The following is an 11,862-nucleotide window of genomic DNA, read 5'->3' as shown; positions in this document are numbered from 1 at the left end:
CATCATCATCCTAAACAATGAACCCAGTGGAACATCTGCCCACTGAGAGGTCTGTTACAACAGGGCAGTGCATCCTCCTCCTCCTAACCAATGAACCCAGTGGAACATCTGCCCACTGAGAGGTCCGTTACAACAGGGCATCATCCTCCTAAACAATGAACCCAATGGAACATCTGCCCACTGAGAGATCTGTTACAACAGGGCAGGGCATCATCCTCCTAAACAATGAACCCAGTGGAACATCTGCCCACTGAGAGGTCTGTTACAACAGGGCAGGGCATCCTCCTCCTCCTAAACAATGAACCCAGTGGAACATCTGCCCACTGAGAGGTCTGTTCCAACAGGGCAGAGCATCATCATCCTCCTAAACAATGAACACAATGGAACATCTGCCCACTGAGAGGTCTGTTACAACAGGGCAGGGCATCATCCTCCTAAACAATGAACCCAATGGAACATCTGCCCACTGAGAGGTCTGTTCCAACAGCATTTTATCAGCATTTCAGTCTTCAGTGATTCCTCGAATCAGATACCCGACAATAATGATCTCCTCTCAGAAAGTTATGGATCGTTGCAATAAGACAGCCATGGACAATTGTGCAAGACAAAGAAATTAAACCATTCCTGTTGTACTTAATAGGCCTTATTTATGCGACGGGCGGAATAAGATCTATTGCATTTGGAAACATCCCTATTGACATTGGTCTAATAGGCTAATTGATAACCTCGTCAAAATCGTAAGTTGAAGTCTCCATTCCAAACCGTCTTGGAATGCACCTGCGGCACTTCCCGCGGGCTTTATGCTGCCTTCATGACAAACGGGAAACTGTGCGCAACGAGTTGAGTGCATTCACAAGCTTTGAACCAATTTAGAAAACGCTGATTGGCTGATGGCAAAGCTGTGTCAACCATGAACAGCAACCTGCTCACTAACAACTTGTTTTCAAAAAACGAATCGATTTTTTATTTTATTTTTATAAATAATGTTTTGTTGTTGCATTTAACTGCTAAAAATGCTGTTATCAAAGGTCATGTCCTTTTGTATGTGACGTCAGAGTTCAGCATGTGGCAGAAGTCGGAAGCTCAGAGATGACAGACGAGTTTCCCCACAAGTAATTACCAGTTGGAGAGGCGTTCAAGTGGATTTTTCACAGTCGGATTGCTGCTATTCACAAATGTACCAGATGTTATGAACGCAGGGTGTGACGGAAGTACATTACGTCTGAATACTGCCAGACACAATAAGAACATAAGAACTCTTTTATCTTAACTCTTGAGCGCCAAGGCAACTAGGAACACAAAGGTTGATGTTGCCTCAAATCGCCTTTCTGTCTAAAGCCCTTCCCACAAAGCGGACATTTAAAAGGCCTCTCCCCCGTGTGACACATCATGTGCAGTTTCAGATGCTTATTGGTGGTAAAGCGTACTCGACAAAGAGTGCAGGCAAACGGCCGCTCTCCCGTATGAATCAGTCGATGTTGCGTCAGGGTTCCCTTCCGCTTAAAGCTTTTCCCGCAATCTGTGCAAGAGTACGCCCGCTCGTCTGTGTGCACGCGCTCGTGGGATTCCAACGCACTCTGAGATGGGAAATCCTTGCCACACGTATCACACAGATAAGGCCTGTAACTATGACAACGAATATGAAACTTTAATTGATTATGTCCGGCAAACATTTTGCCACAAAAGCTACAGGAGAAGCCATCTCCTGTGTGACATACCATGTGGGATTTCAGTTTCTTTTCGCTTGTGAACTGTTGCAGACATTCGGGGCAAGTGAAGACCGACGTGTCTTTTGTGGGAACGATTACAGTGGTAAGATTACGGCGCAGTGGCCCACAACCTGATTTGTTGGCTAGGTGAAACTTTAAATCCCTGTTACGACCAAAGCACCTTGAACATATGGGACACTTAATGGCCCCCTCACCGTGACGTCTCAGATGCAAAATCAGGGATTGTTTCCTACGAAAACTCTTAGAGCACACGTGACATGTTCTAGAATCTAAATTCACACCGGGGGGCAGAGTGGGGGAAGCGTGGCAGGTTGTTGGGTTGTGGGATTCAGTACTGTGGGGAGTCTCTATCCCGTTCCCCCTTGAAGGCGGAGATGTGCCTCCACCTGCTGGGTCAACCTCCCTTAGTGTTTGGCTTGGATTGACTTCCTCATTAAAGTCTTGCTGTGTCTGAATGTTCCTCTCATCACACTGGTTGGCTCTTCGGGGTCCAGACCGACTTACTGCGAGAGCAGTTCGCTGATCGAAAAAGCACCTTACCAATAAGTTTGATTGATTGACTGATTGGTTTATCTGGTGTTGCCGAGAGTCATTTGAGAAGTCAACGTCTGTGCTGCTGGACTGTGGGATCTCCATCTCCTTTTCCCCTGTATGTAGTGGCCAGGCTGTCTGCTGTCTTTTAAGGTTCACTTCCTGACTTGTCATTTCCTGCTGCTGCTGTCTATATTGAGAAGTCCTTGTCCTGCACCCGGGACACTTTCTGGAATCTGGAATGTTTTGACCGGAACACTCGTCCGAGTGTTTCTCCCGATCAGATGTGCTTTGGAAACTCTCCCCACATTTGAAGCACAGGTAAGGAAGTACACCATGTTGAAATCTCAGATGTCTTCTCAGGTCTTCTCCATTATCAAAAGCTTCTTTACATAAAAGGCATTTTCTGTAATGATTAGCTAGCTGAAAGGGCAGAGCATTGGAGGTGGTTGGGTTTTGGGGTGTTGTGTTTGAGAGCTGAGGTATCTCTGTTGCATTTTCTACTGCCGCTAAAAGAGCGCTGGCCTCTGGAAGAGCCCTCCTCGGAAGTTGCTGTGGGTTCCCGTCCTCACGCTCGTTTGGCTCAGAGAGATCAAAGGTGTCCCCGCACAGAGAGCAAGAGAGACGTTTCTTTGTCTTCGAACACACTTTTTTATGTTTCTTCAAAGTGGAGTTCTCAAAAACATCCCCACAGTTGAGGCACAGGAGCTTCCCATGTGTGTATCTCATGTGCTTCCCCATGTGTGATGCCTTACTGAAGGTCTTGTCACACAGGGAGCATTTGGTGACTTTGGAAGACTGTCTTGGTTTACCATGTTGGATTTTCATGTGCCTTCTCTGGGGTAAAGTGTCGTGGGGCTGGGATATCTCTGTGCAATCCTCCGTAGATGTCGCAGACGTGTTATCCTCTTCTGGTTGAATTGCCACCTCACACACATTCTGACGATGTTTCTGTAAGTCCTCATGGTGTTCAACGTCTCGTCTACACAGGGTGTACTGGTAAGGCCTCTGCTCAGTGTGAGATGTTATGTGTGCTGTCAAATCCTTTGCTTCCCTGAAAGTTTTCCCACACAAGGAGCATATTTTGACACGCATGCTTCTTTTAGGCTGCCCCTTAGTATGGCATGGGCCAGGGACCAGAGGATATTGAGGCTGGCTATCTGAGGGCTCTACGTCGACATTCCTCTCGCTCTTTTGTGATATGACCCGTCCTTCTCTCTGTCCTTGGGTTTCCACATTGTCAATCTGAAGCCTCTCTCTGCTCGGCGTTGGAAAGTCCTCTGACACAGGTGACAGCATATCAGTAATGTCAAGTCTGTGCAGCAGCACCGTGGGCTTAAGGAGCCGACAGGACGTAGACACATTAGAAATGTCCTGCACTTCCTTTTCGAAACGGTGAGCTCCTGGTTGGATTTTCGGCCCACTGTCAGCACGAAGGTGAAGAAAAACTTTATCCATTTCACTCTCTTTGTCAAGAGTTTCCTTGTTTACACACTCTACCTCTTCATTCAAAGGCAGAATGTCGACATTTGCTGTGCGGTCTAAATTCATCCCTTGTTGACTCTCCCTGTAATCCAGCGAAGGTGTTTCTGACTCAAAGTAATATGATGCAGGGCTTTGAATGGTCATAAATGTCTGTAAGGGTTCTGATTGGATCTCTGGGTCAGCTTGGTCAGTGAATGACTCTCGGGGAGATGGAGACAGGATGTGGTTGTCTCCAGATGACAGAACCGAGGACAAGAGAAGAAGAAAAGGCAATATCAAAACATGAATGTCAAAAACCGTACAAAAAAAAACATTAAAATGATCACTCCTTCATTTTTCAAAAAGTCTTCTTCTCCTACCATTGGCCTCAACATGTGGGACTGGAGAAAGGTTGGTGTGGTACTGGAGGAGGGTCCTCAAAGGTTGAGGGTGACGCACAGACTGCCCACACTCCTCCAGGACAGAGGGGTCAGGGAGAAACCACGATGCAGTCTGAGGAAAAGAGAATGGCTGGACAATGACAACAGATCCAGTTCTATAATATCATAACCTCGCTAAAAGCAACTTCCTAAACAATGTTTGGTTTGTTTCTAGCTTGTTAGCTAGCTGCCTAGCCAGTTAAAATAATGACCAGAGCATAGCTGACAACGTCTTAACTTTAGCTAATTTGTATTCATCATTACAGGAAGATAAATTACAACAAGATCTAAATAATGTGACGAAATAAAAGCAGGGCATTCTACTTAAGATTTTTTAGAACGTGTGCGCTCTCGTTTCTGGTAACCATGACAACGGACGCTGAAACAGGGTCAAAGTTCAGCTTTCTGTCTGCAACATGAACATGGAAACCGACAGTCGCAGCTCCGGTCTACAGACGTTCCACCTGAGTATAAAATGAAATGTCGTTTTGACCAACGATACCTGTCGAGTTGTAATTGTCTACAAACACGTCGTTAGGCCAAGTATAAAACAGCCTTAAGATGTTGTATGCTCTAGGTTTTTGTCTAAGTTGTTGGGAAAGTGTTCAAAGTCGCTGATTTGCATCAAAAGTGACAATGTTTACCGTGAATAGAATGTTAGAAGTCGTGGGAGTATTCAACAACGGAAGCTTTAGAATGTTGAAGAAATTCCATTAGTGGATTACGTTTTTTTTTTTAGGAGGAAAAAACATTTAATAGTTTTAAAAGTATAAATGGTTTAAAAAATGTGTATTTAAGCACACTATTCCAGACCAGTCTGCACGTTTTAAAGTTTTGAATGGCATTTCTAGCTTAAACGGTGTAAGACGAGTAGTGTTCCAAAGAATAACTACAAGGCAAAATTAAGTTGTACAATATTTAAAGTGTGGCTGCTGAAGTATACCACATTTATGCATCTGAAAAGAAACCGTGTTTTTCCAGGACGCTGACAATATGCATGAATGGTATAAAACGCACAAATGGTATAGAATAAAATATACCTTTTATGCATCTATTCATCCAATTAATTAATATTTTTTGCATTTATGTAAAGTCCCCGTTTGGTATAACCCTGATGTATGAAGGCTATCCTCAGTCCGACGCTGATGAAGGTAGTAAGACGTTATGGTGGTACCTGTTGAAGGGTCGGTGTTGGAAGCAGATTCTCCAGTCTGGAGAGGAACTCCCACACCAGAGTCTGCAGTGCAGAGTGATACTTTGGGCCGAATTCCTCTGGAAAAACGTTCTGAGAAACAACCAAACAAGTAGAGAATAGGACAGTGACTGACAGGAAGTAGAGAATAGGACAGTGACTGACAGGAAGTAGACAATAGGACAGTGACTGACAGGATGTAGACAATAGGACAGTGACTGACAGGAAGTAAAGAATAGCACAGTGACTGACAGGAAGTAGAGAATAGCACAGTGACTGACAGGAAGTAGAGAATAGGACAGTGACTGACAGGAAGTAGAGAATAGGACAGTGCTTTTTGAATCTAAGCATTTAACACTACCTTGTCAAAGCATTCAACACCTTGGAGTTATTATCCTCCTCATCATCATCAACAGAATCAGCTACTTAGTCACTGACCTGAAAGAAGTGTTCTCTCTCAACTGGGTCTTCCAGCAGCGTTTTAATCAGCTTCAGGAAGTTGGATTCTGATGCCTCCACCTCAGGATCACAAATCTACAGGAAGTATGGATAGCACAGTGAATAACAGGAAGTATGGATAGCACAGTGAATAACAGGAAGTATGGATAGCACAGTGAACAACAGGAAGTATGGATAGCAGAGTGAATAACAGGAAGTATGGATAGCAGAGTGAATAACAGGAAGTATGGATAGCAGAGTGAATAACAGGAAGTATGGATAGCACAGTGAATAACACGAAGTATGGATAGCAGAGTGAATAACAGGAAGTATGGATAGCACAGTGAATAACAGGAAGTATGGATAGCACAGTGAATAACAGGAAGTATGGATAGCAGAGTGAATAACAGGAAGTATGGATAGCAGAGTGAATAACAGGAAGTATGGATAGCAGAGTGAATAACAGGAAGTATGGATAGCAGAGTGAATAACAGGAAGTATGGATAGCAGAGTGAATAACAGGAAGTATGGATAGCACAGTGAACAACAGGAAGTATGGATAGCACAGTGAACAACAGGAAGTATGGATAGTACAGTGAACAACTGGAAGTATGGATAGCAGAGTGAATAACAGGAAGTACGGATAGCACAGTGAATAACAGGAAGTACGGATAGCACAGTGAATAAATGAAAAGAGCCAGCATCTATAACACCTTGCCTGGTTAACCAGAGCACGTGGCACAATCGCAAGCTGTGTGAATACCATTGATGTACCTTATCTTGCCGTGAGCGTTTGTCCAACTTTTGTGGGAAAATGCATTGAAAGTGTAGGGAGCGTTACCTTACTACCCGTGAACCTTACTAACAGGGATCAGCGTTTACCCACCTATTTCCCCGTTACATAACTAGTTATCGCAAAACCCTTTTTCCCCGAGGGGTTGAGACAGCTGTAATGATTTGAAAACCATAGAATGAAGGCTCTGGATGGATATAACCTATTTTAGCATGAATAATGACATTAAGGGCTTCCACAATTTTTAAGTAGTCAACTGGGTGGGGATTCCTATGGATTGGGAATGATCAGCCAATGATCAGAGCGAAGTCTTCTTTTTCATATAGAGTGCTATTGTTTTCAAATGTCTTTATGTTATATGACCGTCATCTTGTGGCCACAATAAATGAATGACACTCTAGATTTGGTTCCGGACTCCAGCACTGCAGGGGGTGGTACATCACCAATATTAGCTTTACACTAAGAAGAAAATTGACTTCTTTAAAATGGAGACAGCCCTCAATGGCGCCGGCCGTGCTGTCCCAGAAGCCATTATGACACAGATACAAAAGTGAGCCGTGTTTCTGTCGCTATGGTTTGGTATCAACCACTACAAATAATACCAGCAGAGTTACAATGTCACTGAGTGGCACTCACCTGGTTGTCCCTATGAGTGATGCTGCAGGTCTTCATTCTATTCAGGTGTGACTGGACGGTGTCAGAGTCAGCTAGGTGTTCTGACACTCACCTGGTTGTCCCTATGAGTGATGCTGCAGGTCTTCATTCTATTCAGGTGTGACTGGATGGTGTCAGAGTCAGCTAGGTGTTCTGAGTGACACTCACCTGGTTGTCCCTATGAGTGATGCTGCAGGTCTTCATTCTACTCAGGTGTGATTGGATGGTGTCAGAGTCAGCTAGGTGTTCTGAGTGACACTCACCTGGTTGTCCCTATGAGTGATGCTGCAGGTCTTCATTCTATTCAGGTGTGACTGGATGGTGTCAGAGTCAGCTAGGTGTTCTGAGTGACACTCACCTGGTTGTCCCTATGAGTGATGCTGCAGGTCTTCATTCTATTCAGGTGTGACTGGATGGTGTCAGAGTCAGCTAGGTGTTCTGAGTGACACTCACCTGGTTGTCCCTATGAGTGATGCTGCAGGTCTTCATTCTATTCAGGTGTGACTGGATGGTGTCAGAGTCAGCTAGGTGTTCTGAGTGCAACAACTTCAGAACCAGCTGATGGGAGTAAAAGTTAGATTATTTTTTTTAAAGAATTCCATCAAATTATACTGGTGCGTGAGCCAGCAAACAAAACCAGTGTATTGACTGCAGCTTAGCCTTGTTCCCATGGAGACATTTTAAGCACGGCGGTAGATGCATCATGTTTCAGAAAATATGAAAACTGTGCCATTGGGAGAATACTTTTTCATGGGCCAATATCAATTTCTATAGCAATGCAATACGGTATAGCCTAGTTCTCAAGCTAATTACTTCATATAGATTTACCCAGATTATAACCAGACAACTACATGCATCTAATGAAGTGATCTCACCCCCCGTGTTGAAACAAGGGGTTCTCCCGAGGCTCTCCTTTACCCATCAGCCCCATCTCTCACCTGTGCTCTCAGGCCCACGATCTCCACCCATCAGCCCCATCTCTCACCTGTGCTCTCAGGCCCATGATGAGTTGGACTTTCTCTCTGTAACTCATCAGATCCGGGACTACGTCCAACACAGCGATGACAAACTCCTCCACCGAGCCGTAGTCCACGACGTCTCTCCGCTGAACAACCTGCCATAGAGCTGCAGACACCAGCCGCAGTGGAGGAACCAAAAGACGCAGAGACGCTGCGGGAAGAAAGGGACCTACAGGCACACATTCAGAAAAGGAGACATTGTTTGTGGGACATTCCCTGGGGAAGTCAACCTGCCATAGAGCTACAGACACCAGCCGCAGTGGAGGAACCAAAAGACGCAGAGACGCTGGGGGAAGAAAGGGACCTACAGGCACACATTCAGAAAAGGAGACATTGTTTGTGGGACATTCCCTGGGGAAGTCAACCTGAGCGTACAGAAATAAGGTTAGTCATTTCCAAATGATACCATGTTGCTAGTTATCCCTGAGGTCTATATGTTGGAGTGCAGACTGTTATCAGTGTATGTAGGAGTCTGCATGAATGTTGGCAAGTCTCAAATTATGCATTTCAGTCAAACATATTCCATGGCTTTTGGAAAGGGCTCACAGATCTCGTTTTTCCACTCACAGCTTCCTCACAGTGTTTGTTATGAAGTTGACAATGGCTCTGACGCTCATCGGATCTGGCAGGCTTGCAAACTATTATGGACTACAAAGGGAAACCCAGGCGCGAGCTGCCCAGTGCCTACCAGATGGGCAAAATGCCTTTTATGCTCGCTTCGAGGCAAGCAACACTGAAGCATGCATGAGAGCACCAGCTGTTCCGGACGACTGTGTGATCACGCTCTTCGTAGCCGATGTGAGTAAGACCTTTAAACAGCTCAACATTCACAAGGACGCAGGGCCAGACATTACCAGGACGTGTACTCAGAGTATGTGCGGACCAACTGGCAAGTGTCTTCATTGACATTTTCAACCTCTCCCTGACCGACTCTGTAATACCTACATGTTTCAAGCAGACCACCATAGTCCCTGTTCCCCAAAAAAGCTAAGGTAACCTGCCTAAATTAATACCGACCCGTAGCACTCATGTCGGAAGCCATGAAGCTAACAGACTGAATATCAATATCCACCCTCCACAAAGACAATCTGTTCCTGTTTTCATTGTGTATTTCTGAGCCTTTCCCTTTAAATTACCATAGAAACGGCTGCTCTCAACGTAGATTGACCACGATTATAGGCACACAAAAAAAAAAAGTTATAGGCAATTAAGAGAAGGATCTGGAGATGGCTCTCGAGTGGCGCAGCGTTCTAAGGCACTGCATCTCAGAACTTGAGGTGTCACTACATACCCTGGTTCAATTCCAGACTGTATCACCTCCGGCCGTAATTGGGAGTCCCATAGTTCACATACGAATATAGTTCACTGTTTTATATGTAATGTGGGTGCTTTGGTGTGTTTGGACCCCAAGAAGAGTAGCTGCTGCCTAGACACGAGCTAATGGGGATCCCTAATACAAATACTGTTCTTGACATAACGTGAGGCTACCACGACAAATGACAAGATAAATGTTTTTTTGCCGAATTCATAATAGGCTAGTTTATATAGCTCGCTAGCCTAGCTATCACTTGATCGCAACTTAAACAACTCACTTTAGCTAGTTAGTTAGCTATGAGACAGAGGCCAAAGAGAGAACAATCTTAGGAACATTTCTCTGCGGACGCTACCACACTGCAACGATAGCAAACTACTAGCTAGCTACTAGTTACCTTTTTCCTTGAGATGTTGCATTTCGAGCTTTGTTAGCTAGCTAACGTTACGTGTTCTTGCCAGTAGCACTAACAGGTCAAATCCGGGTCACGGATTTTGGGGGAATTTCAAAATAAAAGTCCCACATGCAATAGTACAAAAGTGTCAAACGATTAATATACCACCACGTCCATAATTATTGGCACCCTTGATAAAGATGATCACAAAATACTGTATCAAATAAATAATACAAATACTGAGCTATATTGCATGCTCAAAGAAATATTGAAAATTTTATTATTTTACACCAATACAATTTCTCAGAGAAAGAGATTGTGTTTAAGGGTCCAATGCAGCCGTTTTTATCTCAATATCAAATAATTTCTGGGTAACAATTAAGACAGGGGTGCAACTTTGGTTTTAGAAGTGGGGAGGGGGCATAACCTGGCGGGGGGTCTGGGGTTCCTGCTCCAGATTGTTTGGATCTAAAGCTCACTTCCTGCCTTTCTACACAATCCAATATGACCCATGACCCTTCTAGTCATCTCTATTTAGAACAACAAGAAGTAAGCAATAATGCCCACAGTCATCAAGCTAGGTAAGAGATTATTACATATGGATAAGTGATTGATACGACTGAAGTAGATCAAAGGTCATTCAAAAATCTATATTGTGTTGCACCTTTAACCAAAAGCCTAACAAATTAACTCTTAAAAAAAAAAAAAAAAAAGCACAAAGACTTGATTGTCTTTATAGAGACATCCTCTATATCAAATTTCAGCCAGACAGCCCGAGCTGGCTGCACGCCCGACCCCCACCAGTTTAGTCAATAACTCAACTCACTCCCAACACAATTTCCTTCCCAACTTTTTTTTTTTATTCCCAAGGAAAAGGTTTGGAAACCAAAGTTTTAAAAAATTATTAAAAATAATAATTTTAGAGCAAGCCAAATAATTTCATGTTTTAAAAAGTTATCCTAGATCAGGATTCATTGTTTGAATGTAAGATGCCAAATATATATTTGACCTTTATTTAACTAGACAAGCCATTAAGAACATATTCTTATTTACAATGACGGCCTACCACGGCCAAAACCAGACGACACTGGGCCAATTGTGCACCACCCTATGGGACTCCCAATCCCGGCCGGATGTGATACAGCCTGGATTCGAACCAGGGACTGTAGTGACACCTCTTGCACTGAGATGCAGTGCCTTAGACCTCTACGCCACTCGGGAGCAGCACATCCTCCATATAATTCATCTCATAGGCCTAATAGACTGTAGAGCTATTTTTACTTGCACACAATATAGCAGGGTCGCCCCGTCCTGCTCCTAGGGGTTCACCACTCTGCCTCTAGGGGTCCACCACCCTGCCCCTAGGAGTCCACCACCCTGCCCCTAGGAGTCTACCACCCTGCCCCTAGGAGTCCACCACCCTGCCCCTAGGGGTCCACCACCCTGCCCCTAGGGGTCCACCACCCTGCCCCTAGGGGTCCACCACCCTGCACCTATGAATCCACCACCCTGCCCCTAGGAGTCCACCACCCTGCCCCTAGGAGTCCATCACCTGCCCCTAGGAGTCCACCACCCTGCCCATAGGTGTCCACCACCCTGCCCCTAGGAGTCCACCACCCTGCCCCTAGGAGTCCACCACCCTGCCCCTAGGAGTCCACCACCCTGCCCCTAAGAGTCCACCACCCTGCCCTTAGGAGTCCATCACCCTGCCCCTAGGAGTCCACCACCCTGCCCATAGGTGTCCACCACCCTGCCCCTAGGAGTCCACCACCCTGCCCCTAGGAGTCCACCACCCTGCCCCTAGGAGTCCACCACCCTGCCCCTAGGAGTCCACCACCCTGCCCCTAGGAGTCCATCACCCTGCCCCTAGGAGTCCACCACCCTGCCCCTAGGAG

At 45.2% G+C, this 11,862-nt stretch overlaps 1 protein-coding gene across 2 annotated transcripts; it reads right to left on the bottom strand.

The window, feature by feature from the left end:
* Window positions 1-6: 6 nt before the first annotated feature.
* LOC129846191 (zinc finger protein 585A-like) lies at window positions 7-10,072 on the bottom strand. Of its 2 annotated transcripts, XM_055914167.1 has the most exons (7): window positions 9,971-10,072; window positions 8,228-8,430; window positions 7,696-7,800; window positions 5,796-5,891; window positions 5,340-5,450; window positions 4,106-4,238; window positions 7-3,976 (listed from the first exon to the last, which is right to left on the bottom strand). In XM_055914167.1, exons 1-7 carry the CDS (start codon window positions 9,990-9,992, stop codon window positions 1,290-1,292), a joined length of 3,357 nt encoding a protein of 1,118 aa, XP_055770142.1. In that variant the 5' UTR covers window positions 9,993-10,072; the 3' UTR covers window positions 7-1,289. The 2 variants fall into 2 exon arrangements, with proteins under 2 accessions (XP_055770142.1, XP_055770141.1); XM_055914166.1 differs by lacking the exons at window positions 7,696-7,800; window positions 8,228-8,430; window positions 9,971-10,072 and adding an exon at window positions 7,225-7,658.
* Window positions 10,073-11,862: the final 1,790 nt, after the last annotated feature.

Source organism: Salvelinus fontinalis, unplaced genomic scaffold (genome assembly GCF_029448725.1).
Source record: "Salvelinus fontinalis isolate EN_2023a unplaced genomic scaffold, ASM2944872v1 scaffold_0474, whole genome shotgun sequence".
In the NCBI taxonomy this organism is placed as follows: Eukaryota; Metazoa; Chordata; class Actinopteri; order Salmoniformes; family Salmonidae; genus Salvelinus; species Salvelinus fontinalis.
This window is presented reverse-complemented; position numbering and strand designations above follow the sequence as displayed.

Excerpts from the sequence above, each read along its gene's own strand:
- LOC129846191 (XM_055914167.1), bottom strand. The coding sequence starts at position 9,992 with ATGCAACATCTCAAGGAAAAAG. Across the intron at positions 4,239-5,339 it reads CAACACCGACCCTTCAACAG|ACTGCATCGTGGTTTCTCCC; the intron begins GTACCACCATAA and ends TCTTTTCCTCAG. Across the intron at positions 3,977-4,105 it reads CCCACATGTTGAGGCCAATG|ACAACCACATCCTGTCTCCA; the intron begins GTAGGAGAAGAA and ends TGTCATCTGGAG.